An 11,262-nucleotide genomic window follows, 5' to 3' on the forward strand; every position below is an offset into this window, starting at 1 on the left:
TATATATATATATATATATATTTTAAAACCAATCATTGAGGAATGCTACAACCACTGGATAAAAGATTGTTGGGGAACACGATATTCACACTGACTCAAAGTGTCATCCAAGATTACTTATTCACAGCCCCAGGGGGAAGTACCTCTAGGGTGGGGAAACCCAGGGACACCACGTAATCCAACTTTCCTCCCAGTCGGATACCATCTGCTTCCTGAGGACACAATATCACCAAGGCAGTATTTCCTACAAAAATGTGTAACCGAACTCTAATCGAGAAACAACAATCAGAAAAATCCAAATTGAGAGACAGTCTATAAAATAACTGGGCGGGACTTTTAAAAAATGCAATGCCAACATAGACCAAAAATTAAAGGCTTGGGGGAGCTGTTTCAGATTTAAAAGAGACTAAAGAAAACCAATGAGGCCTGGCCGGCGTGGCTCAGTGGTTGAGCACCGACCTATAAACCAGGAGGTCATGGTTCGATTCCCAGTGTGGGGCGTGCCGAAGGCAGCCAGTCAATGATTCTCTCTCATCAGTGACGTTTCTATCTCTCTCTCCCTCTCCCTTCCCCTCTGAAATCAATAAAAAAATAGAAAATAAAATATAACGTGAAGTTTAAAACAAAATATGTGTGTGCACGGGCATGCTCGAAGAGATAAAACTAAAACAAATGTGGTAAAATTCAACAATTAGTGAAACAGATAAAGGATATGAGGGAGTCCACTGTACTTTTTATTCTTTCATGATACTCGAAACTTGGTTGTAGGTTTGAATTTTTTTTTCTTCAAAATAAAAAACTGGGAAAATAGGTCTTTAAAACAGAAAACGCATATGATCTCAAACCTCTCAGGAAGTCAGGAGGCTACTCAACCCAGCCCTGCAGACTCACCCTCGGGTGCCTGTCACCCCGTCCCTTCCCAGAGCCCTGCCCAGAGCCAGGTCCGGCAGCCTTCTGCTGACTCAGCACCCAACCCCACCCCCACCCTCCATTCTTGCTGCCCCTCCCTATGGAGTCTCACACCCAGACCGAACTGCCAGCCTCCACACAGACCTTTTGGCCTCTAGTTTCACTCTAATCTGTTGCTGCCAGATAACAGCTCCCTAAGGACCTCTTTGTCATACTCGACAGCCTAACCTGAGTCCCCAGACCTACCCAGTCAGCCTCACCTCACCAACTGGCATTCCACATCCCCCACTAATTCTGCCTCACCCTTTCTAACTTTCCTCCCGTCATCCTCATAGTCAACCATGTCCTCATCCATTCATCTATTTCTTTACTCAATAATTACTGGGCATCTCTGATGTTCTAGGAATTGCACTAGACCGAGTCTGAGTTCACAGTGAACGTGGGGCGGGACCCAGGAGAACGGCCATGACACAGTGCGTGAAGTGTCCCTCAGAGGGGTGGGCAGACCCTACAGGAGAGCGTGGAGTGGAGGCGGGAGGCGGGACGCGGGACAGGGAGCGGGTCATGGACCAGGCCTTGGAGATCTAACAGGACTTGGTCAGATCGACAGGTGGGGAGAAAGCAGCATATTCAGAGAGAGAGCAAAGAGGGCCCGGCGTGGCTCAGTGGTTGAGCGTCGACCTAGGAACCAGGAGGTCACGGTTCAATTCCCGGTCAGGGCACATGCCTGGGTTGCGGGCTTGATCCCCAGTGTGGGGTGTGCAGGAGGCAGCTGATCAATGATTCTCTCTCATCATTGATGTTTCTATCTCTGCCTCTCCCTTCCTCTCTGAAATCAATAAAATATACTTAAAAAAACAAAAACAAAGAGAGCAAAGGGAATGTGTAGGACGCCCCCCAAATTGAACATATGGACAGTGTGAGGCCAGGACAGGCGGCTGAGGTTGAAGAGTCCTGATGGAGTGGCGTGTGGGTCACGCTGCAGCATTTTTACGCCACCCAGCAAGCCACGGCTGGCATATAAGGAAGGGTTGACAGGATCAGGGTAGCTCATTGGAAAGACGGCTCTGGCACTGGGGAGTACAGACTGGAAGTGCTCAGAGGAAGCGACAAGATCAGGCAGGGCTGCTGCAGCCACCTGGGCCGGGGTGCCGAGGCGGAGGCCCTGTGAGTGGGAAAGGGCAGAGCAGCTCCCGGGATACGGAGGCGGCCAGGGCCTGCGGATGGAAGGATACAACAGGGTGGGGGAGGAGGGGAGTCCCCTGTCCCCTCTGGCTCCATCTTCCTGGGATCCCATCACCTGCCACGGACGTCTCTCTGTCAGCCCTGTGCCCCAAGATCTCCACCCCTGCCCCAGCCAGGCCCACTCACCCAGCAACCCCAACTCCAGCCACAGCGTCTTCCCCATAAAGCCCATGGTACCCAGCTGAGGACGGTCTGAGCCAACCTCGTCTCTACCTGTTTCAGGTCACACCCTACCGGTAACAGAAGCCGAGGTCCCGGTGACTGCCCTGGTGGGGAGAGGACACTGGGGGAGGTCAACAGTCGGACAGGGCTGACCGCTCGCCAAGCACTCCTTCTAGGTCCACAGATCATGTCATTTTCTCTCCCGAACAGCCCTTCCAGGTGGGGCCGCCCATTCTCAGATGAGGACTCACGCACAAAGAGGCTAAGTACCTTGCTCACCCAAGATCACAGAGCTAACAAGTCACAGATGATCCAAACCAGCAACCTGTGCCCTCAGCCACAACATGATACCTCCTCTCGGGAAGGACTGCGAGCATCTGAGACCTAGAAATGCGTCCGTAGTGACCGCGCTCCAGGTCCCTGCACTCTCCACACCTGCCTCTGCTCACAGCTCTCCCTCTGTCTCAGGTCTGGCTCCTGGTCCGGTGACAAACGCCCTCGCATGTCACACCCAGACCAGACGCCCCTGCCCACAAGGCATGCCTCACAGACGCCCTCCCCAGACCTCGGGCAGAATTCTAGTCACTTCTGCCCACGGTGGAGTTGGAGTGAAGCTGACAGAATGGGAAGAGGAAGGACAGTCAGGTGCGCGAGGCCGCAATGGCCAGCGAGGCCCCAGGGACCACAGCGCCGACTCCATTCCCTCCACCCATGTGCCATCTGGCCATGCCCACATCTGCGCCTGGGAACTCCATGGTGCCACAGGCCCTGTCTCTCAGGAATCCCATGGCTGCCCTCTCCCTGGCAGCTCGGGCGCCTCACGGAGCGTGTGGCGAAGCAGCACAAGCTCACAGGAAGGCCCCGAGCGTGGGAACCCCTGGAGCGTGGGAATGTCTGTGCCCTGTGCCCGCAGTGCCAGGAGCAAGCTGTCCCCTAGACTCCCTCCTGAAGCCGCTGGCCAGCCCGTCCTGAGACCCCAGCACAACCCTTCCTAGGGACCGTCCCGGTGCTGGGATCGAGGCTGCCCTGCACTTGCGGTTACAATGTGCCGAGCACCTACTGTGCGCAGACGCAGAGCCCAGCACTTCATGTTTAATCCTCACCATCGAAGGATACGAACTCCCAGTGCCACCGAGAAGCCTGAGGCCCGGGGGTGTGAATACCTGCCCGTGGCCACCTGCCGGTCGCTGCTCGGCTCGTCTGAGCAAGTCCCGGGGAGCCCGTTAAGTGCAGCGACGGCCCAGCAGGCTGTGGGTCCACACACCTGGGCCCGGGTCTCGCTCTGCCACTCAGTACCTGGGCAACCCTGAGCAAACGTGCTTACCTCCCTGAACCCACGTTTCTGTACAATGCCAGGTGAGCAGACCTGCCTGGCCGGGTCGCTAGGAAAACACTTAGGTCAGTGATGGCGAACCTTTTGAGCTCGGCGTGTCAGCATTTTGAAAAACCCTAACTGAACTCTGGTGCCGTGTCACATCTAGAAATTTTTTGATCTTTGCAACCATAGTAAAACACTTATATTTTTGATATTTATTTTATATATTTCAATGCCATTTAACAAAGAAAAATCAACCAAAAAAATGAGTTCACGTGTCAGAGGTGTCATAGGTTCGCCATCACTGACTTAGGTGGTGCTTGCCTGAGAGGCAGCCCCTACGAGACGCCTGTTTTCATTATTGCTGTGAGTAGCCGCATCCTGGGTGTCTGCGCCCTCCAGCCCGGCCCCAGCGCCAGCCCACCTTCATGACTCAGACACAGGCCTTCCAAACCCAGAACCCACGGGAGGGCTTCCCAGAGCACCGTCACCCCCACCCCGTGGCTCACTTGAATCCTCGGTCGTCGACGAAGCAGTGCGCGGCGGACACCATCCAGCTGGGGGAGATGAGCGAGGCCCCGCACACGTGGCCCTGGCCCAGCCCGTGCAGGCTCACCTGCCAGGGCCACTCGCCTTCTTCCGCATCCTTGCCTCCGACCACCCGGGACTGCCTGCTGAAGGCCCGCAGCCCGCAGTCTGCGAGGGGCCGGGACCCGAAGGAAGGGCAGGGAGTTAGGGTGGGTGCCAGCTCCAGGCCCCGCCGCAGGCCCAGGGAGAGCCCGCGGGGGGGCGGTCGCCTCGCAGTGGGCACAGCACTGCTGGTGCCATTGTGGCATGACAGACCCTACAAGCGAGGATCTCTGAGCCTCAGACCCACTGACTTCCACGGGGCCCCTTCCCTGCTCCCAAGGTCAATACCCTCACATCCCCCCAGTCTCCCCCCCGCCCTGCACAAATGCATTCGGGCGCCTGCAGACACCTGCTGGTTTGCTTAGATGACCAGGGGTGCCATTTGCCTAGATTTCCCTGGCAAACGCTGAAGACACAGCTCAGAGGGAGCACGGGCGGGTGACATGAAGTCAGAGAACAGCTGCTATGCTCAGATATAACTTGGACCAGGGCTTCTGGCACACACACACAAGGCTGCAAACTAAAGCATGGGGTGGGGTGCGGGCAAACCCTGGTGAGGGCTGGGGAACTGTGCCCCCTCCCCCGGGCAGGACAGGAAAGCCGGGTCCAGAAGCAGAGGCCAGCCCAGCACCCCCGCCGAGACCAGGACAACTGAGCTGCTGGCTGCCCTGGGCCTTGCCTCCCGGACCAGAGCACGCCCCTGGGGCAGTGCCCTCGTGCCAGTCAACAAGTCGGCAAGGTCATCCTTTCCTCCGGGCAGCAGCCAGGGCAGAAATGGGTTCGGGAGGCCCTGGCGGGTTCCGCCTCTGCCTGTGCCCGCACAGTGGACCCCCTGTGCCCGCGGGCGGGCCCGCTCACCGCAGTTCTTCTCATCCGAGCCGTCGCTACAGTCCTTCTTCCCGTCACACTCGGGGTTGGTCTTGCTCAAGCAGAGCCCGTTGTGGCAGCGGTAGGTGTGTTTGGTGCAGGTGACGACAGTGCCTGCGTGGGGAGCAGGACATGGGGAGAAAGTCAGTTCCACTGGGGACCTCCTCAGCAGCCTGCTATCCAGCCATCTACGCCCCTCACTCAGGCCCGGCCCACCCGCCACCCCACCATCCACTGTCCTTCCAGCCCTGCCCAGGGTCCTCCACATTCTGGAAGGTTCTCCCTCTGCGGACGCCCTTGCATCAAGAAGGCAGTTTGTGCTTATTAAGCTCTGTCCGCACTGCATGTGAGTGTGCTTGGGCGGCTTCCCGGGAGCAGGAGGAACCCCCTAAAGGTCAGAGGGCGGGGCCAGGCCTTACCGCCGCTACACTTGGCCTCATCGGACCCGTCCCCACAGTTGTCCTTCCCATCACATCGCTGGCTCTCGGGGATGCACTTCCCGTTGCCACACTTGAAGTTCTTATCTGGACAACCTGGGAAGCAGAAAGCACTGTCAGGGGTTCAAGTCCCAGCTGAGTGGACGGCAGGGAGCCGGGCCCCCCCGGGAACCCCCCTTAGGCAGCCCCCACGGGCACTCACTGCACTCCAGCTCGTCGCTGTTGTCCCCGCAGTCGTTCACGGTGTCGCACACCCAGAAGAGGGGCTTGCAGAACTTGTTCTTGCACGTGAACTGGTAGGTGGCGTTGCATTCTGGGGGGGGGCGAGGGCGGCAGTCAGCTGGGGGGGCTCAGCGGGATGTGAGCCCCCAGCTCACTCGTCACTCACTGCTTCCCTGGGAAGCTGCCGGGGGGACCTGGTCCCTGGAGAGCATCCGGGTGCCCCGCTCACCGCCTAGGGAGCTGCTCCACGGGGCCAAGGCTCCACGCAGCCGAGCGAGGGAGGGCTAGATGGCTACTCGGGGATGGGCACCACCTCCCACCACCTCCCGCCACCTCAGGCCACCGGGACCAGCTGGCAGGCGCCAGGGCACGGCAAGGGCAAGAGAGGACGTCCCGGCCCACGGCCCCACTCACTGCAGTCGAGCTCGTCGCTGTGGTCGGCGCAGTCGGCCCAGCCATCGCAGCGCAGCTCGTTCCCAATGCAGCGCCCCGTGTTGCACATGAACTTCCCTGGGCACGCTGCGGGGAGAGGACAGGCCTGAGGTCCGGGCCTCCCCCCGCCTCCACAGCCGGCTCCCCGCCTCACCTCCCTCCCCAGAGCCAACCTCGCAGCCACACTGAGGACTAACGAAAACTGGCCTGTCCAACCCTGAACGGAGAGGAGCAGGCTGCCACGGGCACCAGAGGGCAGGGGTCTCCAGGTCCACCAAGCGTGGCCAGGGGGTGCTTACAGCCGAAACAGGAAGGCTGGCCCAGGTCCCTCCCGACGGCCCTTGGCGCAACCCCGGGAGCTCAGGGCAAAGCAGAGAGGAGCTGGCTGGGTGTTCTGTGGCCCCCGAGTGCCAGGCACCCCAGAGCGACACAGAGCAACAGCAGCTGGGCAGCTCGGGAATGTGGGTGTCCTGTCCCACATTTCCCTAATCAAGGCATTTCCCGCATTCCCGTGTTTCTGAAATGGGAAGGTGTCTGACACCTGATGTCATCAGGGAGACGGCGAGGTTCGGGGAGACCACTGTCACTTTGTCTGTATCGGTAGTTTAGTCACTTATCCTAGGGATTTGCTTAGCCAATGCAGTAGAATTTTAAATTAAAACCTTGGACTCCTGTGTACAGTTAAAATGTCTTTCAAAAGGTTATTCTCCGATGAAGGGCCAACACAAAAACAAACAATTGTATGTGGAAGAACCGCTACTCACACCACAGACAGTGAGATTAAAGGCAACAGAAACTGCTAGATCCCTCAGGGACAGCTCATGCACCTGTCAGAGCCAGGAGCAGTTAGCGTGGTGTTCACGCCCAGAAGTTTCTAACGTCTCAAAATTATGCTATTAACCATAAAGGTGCTAAAAGGCCACCGAGACAAGCACCGATGATCAGTGATACCGAACCACAGGGACAGGTGGTCCAAAGGCACCCAGGGTCCTCGAGCTGAGGGGGCCGAAGGGCGTGGTATGTGCCCGTGTTCACGGGGGTCTTTCTTACATGCCCGGCTGGCATGGCTCAGTGGTGGAGCGTCGACCTATGAACCAGGAGGTCATGGTTCGATTCCCAGTCAGGGCACATGCCCGGGTGGCTGGCTCGATCCCCAGTAGGGGGCACGCAGGAGGCAGCGATCAATGACGTTTCTCTCTCTCCCTCTCCTTTCCTCTCTAAAATCAATAAAAATATCTTTAAAAAAAATAGATTTTAAAAAAATTCATGCATGTAAGGTAGCCTTTTTCCGCTCAGAAGGCTGCCAGAGGGACAGGCGCCTCACACTGCCTGGTGTCTTAGGATGAGGAAGGCCCGCCGCTAAGAAGATGCAGCACGGAGGGCCCTTCCCTCCACCCAGGTTCCTCCTTCCGCAGAAGCCACTCACGGTCACTGGAGTCATAGACCAGGTACTCGGCCAAGAAGCCCGTGTCGGTGTAGGACTGGTCCGAATGGAAGCGCACGGTGATCCTGCTGCTTTTGCTGGCGACCACAAACTGGGACTTCTCTCCCGCAGAACCTGGGGGGGGAGCCCAACTGTAGGCAGAGGACCCCCCCCTCCCAGGACATGGGCACCCCCCCCCCACATGGGCACCAGGCCCGCTCCCTGACTCCCCGGCCAGTGCCCCCACTCGCCGGCTTGCCCCCCCGACTCCCCAGCCGACCCCCCTCCCCCAGGCACTCACTTCTCCCCGTTGACCTCCACATAGTCCTTGGGGCACGTGCCCACGGGCACAGTGGGCTCCCACAGGTAGAAGACTTTGAAAGACACCTTCACGTTTCGGTTGTGGGGCACCTGCAGAAAGACACGCTGCTGGGTCTCCGCGGCTTCTTTCCCTCTTTCCCAAACCCGAGGGTGTCAGGGGCTGGGAGGAGGGGGTGGGCAGGGAGCGTGGCTGCTGCTTCTCCTCTCGGGCCACGGGGGCAACATGCCACCCAGAGCAGGAGGGGTCGGGGGCTGTGTTTGGAAGAACCTCTAGACTCAGGAGCAAGAGACACGGTTATAGCGCTAAAGCCGGCTGGGCCTGGCCACTGTGGCTCAGTGGTTGGAGTGTTGACCTATGAACCAGGAGGTTATGGTTCGATTCCCAGTCAAGGGCACATGCCCGGGTTGCGGCTCAATCCATAGTGTGGGGCGTGCAGGGGGCAACCAATCAATGATTCTCTCTCATCATTTATGTTACTATTTCTCTCTCCCTCTCCCTTCCTCTTTCTGAAATCAATAAAAACATATTTTTTTTTAAAAAGGGCTGGAAGGTCCTCCCACCATTTTTGAGGGAGGAAAAGGGGATGGATCTGGGATTGGGAGGGCGTGAGAAGCAGTCCTGTGGGCGGGACTCTTGTCCCAGGGCCATTCAGCAAGTGCGCTCATTGGCACATGCCCACTCCCACCTCTTCGGCCCCACCGCACCTCTGGCTGGGAGCAGCCACCCGCCCTCTTACATGACCCAGAGCAAGCTGAGGCTCTGCCCATGGCCCCCAGACAGCCACGGAGGAGCTGGGACTTGAGTCTGGGTCTGCCTGACTTTGCAGCAGGTCAGCCCCACACAACCCTGCCATGCACGACCCTGCCACCCGTGCGATTCACACCTGCAGCCTCACGGGGTGGCCAAGGAGCTCATCCCCTCTGCGCTCCTCACGTGCCATCCCGGAGCGTCCCTTCCTCCCTCTGCCTCTCTCTCCCTCATCCATCTCCCTGACCCCTCCCTCGCCTCCCGCCACAGCTCCTACCTCGATTTGCCACGTGCAGTTGATGTTGGGAGGGTAGTGGCCCGGGTAGTAGGGGCTGCTAAATGTCCCTCGGTCGTCATATAAGTAGCCACCACAGCCTGAGAGGGAAGAGGAGAAAGAGCACGAGGACTGAGCACGGGCTGGGCCAGACGGAGGGGCAGGCGGAGCGGCCTGAGGCCAAGCCAGGGCTGTCGGCTGCAGGCCTGGCAGCTGGGCACCGGGAGGCTCCACAGCCAGTGCTGGGAGGCTGACGGCGTTGGCGGGGCTCGGAACCCAGGTGAAGGGCTAATGGCCTATGGCTTAAGCTTCCAGCCTCTGTCACCGACCTGGCCAGCCCACCACTACCTGCTGTCCCCTTCTCCCTCTGCCCACCACTGGCCCTGCCCCTGCCCCTGGCCCTCCTGCCCCTGCCCCCACCCCTCCCCTCCTTACCGCTCATCTTGGGCAGCTGGAAGAACACGGCTTCAAAGCCAGGATGTCGCCGCTCCGTGTTGGTTATCAGCGTGACGAGCAGGACATTCTGGGAGGAGATGAAGGTCAGGTTGTAGGAGGCGGGGTAGGTGCCACACAGCCTGTGGGGGCAAAAGAGGCGGGCGTTAGTGAGGGCAAACAGAAGCTACGCAGAGGGGACCCAAGGACCCTGCCCCTAACCCTGGGCCCCTTCACAAAAGGCCGCCCCACACAGGACCTCAGTAAGGATTTAATGATAAGACGGTCGGTCTGAAATAGCAAAACCTCAGAAACACTGACTGCCTAACATCGGAGGGTTCGTTAAACTACAGGCTAACTCATAGCAGTAACAGGAGTCGCAACACTATGAACTACTAACGCTCAGTGCTTTTATAGCCATTAACTCTGGTAGCTTCACAGCCACTCTGCACAGTACAGACGATCAGCCCCATTTTACAGATAAGGGCACTGAGGCATGGAGAGGTGAACCAAAGATTCCACAGTCAGTCGGAGCCCGGGCATCAGGCTCCGGAGCCCACGTGGCCAAGGACCATGTCCTGCGGCCTCTCAGCTACACCACGTCTGTCCCACCGGAAAACGAGGATCAGAGACAGAATTACTGATTCGGAAAGACCATCACAATCGAGGGCGGGGAAACGTAGGTTTAAAATTGTGAGTACGTGAAACGCAGGCTTTATTCTTGTATTATTCATTAATTGTTGTATTACTAGAGGCCCGGTGCACGAAATTCGTGCAAGAGTAGGCCTTCCTTCACCTGGCTGCCGGCACCGGCTTCCCTCTGGCACCCGGGACCGGGGCTTCCCTGGCAGCCCCAGCTTTGTCCGGAAGGACATCCCCTTTTATTATTACAGAGTTTCCATACGAACAACCATAAACCTACTTTTGCCCTATCCTGTATACTTCATTTTTATTTATTCATTTTCCCTTCATTTTATTTTAAACTTCATTTTTAAAAAGCAGATAACAAAACCAAACGTGCTGTATAACCCTATATCCTATATAATAAAAGCCTAATTTGCTAAGTGTCTAGTCCTCCGTTCAACCAATCAAAGAGTAATATGCTAATGATATGCTAAGGCTGCTCAACCGCTTGCTATGATGTGCACTGACCACCAGGGGGCAGATGCTCCAACCGGTAGGTTAGCTTGCTGCTAGGGTCTGGCCAATTGGGACTGAGTGAGGAGCAGGCCTAAGCCATCAGTCGGACATCCCCCGAGGGCTCCCGGACTGCAAGAGGGTACAGGCCGGGCTGAGGGACCCCCACTCCAAAGTGCATGAATTTCGTGCACCGGGCCTCTAGTTTAAATATAATCACAAACAGACACACACAGCAGAAAAGTCTGGAAGAACAGACATCACAAAATCAGCAGTGATTGTGTCTGGAAAGTAAGATTATGAACAATGTAGGTCCCCCTTACGCATGCCTGTTTTCCACTCCTGCCTCCCAGGAGATGTATTTATTTTTAGTACAGCTAGTAAAGTAGCAGGGAGAGAACCCTGCACCCAAAGGGGTGTGGACAGAGGTCCTGATGCTAAGCTGTGGAAGCAGATGGTTCCCGCTGGGTTTGGGCTTGACTCTTAGCCTATCATTCATCCTGAGATGTAGGCAGAGCTGGGGAGGGGGCAGTCCACCCACCCGCAGTGCCTCTGAGGGTAGCTCCTGCCTGACCTGCGGCTGGCAGGGGTGGCGTTCATCTCGCACCCCAACCTCCATGGCAGGTGCATGATGCCTTTTGAGTCCCTGCAATCTGCGAGTGCTTTCGCACCTGGGACCTTGCTGACTGGACAGAGGGCCCTCCCAAG

At 57.5% G+C, this 11,262-nt stretch overlaps 1 protein-coding gene across 1 annotated transcript in view; it reads right to left on the reverse strand.

The window, feature by feature from the left end:
- The window catches only part of ST14 (suppression of tumorigenicity 14), a 36,637-nt gene that overhangs the window by 3,385 nt on the left and 21,990 nt on the right, over positions 1-11,262 (reverse strand). The window contains 10 exon segments of the mRNA XM_006098241.3: positions 4,141-4,327; positions 5,120-5,242; positions 5,548-5,661; positions 5,768-5,878; positions 6,202-6,306; positions 7,646-7,769; positions 7,771-7,777; positions 7,944-8,053; positions 8,989-9,086; positions 9,421-9,560. Coding sequence (XP_006098303.1) covers positions 4,141-4,327; positions 5,120-5,242; positions 5,548-5,661; positions 5,768-5,878; positions 6,202-6,306; positions 7,646-7,769; positions 7,771-7,777; positions 7,944-8,053; positions 8,989-9,086; positions 9,421-9,560 — 1,119 coding nt within the window.

Source organism: Myotis lucifugus, unplaced genomic scaffold (assembly GCF_000147115.1).
Source record: "Myotis lucifugus unplaced genomic scaffold, Myoluc2.0 scaffold_225, whole genome shotgun sequence".
Lineage (NCBI taxonomy): Eukaryota > Metazoa > Chordata > Mammalia > Chiroptera > Vespertilionidae > Myotis > Myotis lucifugus.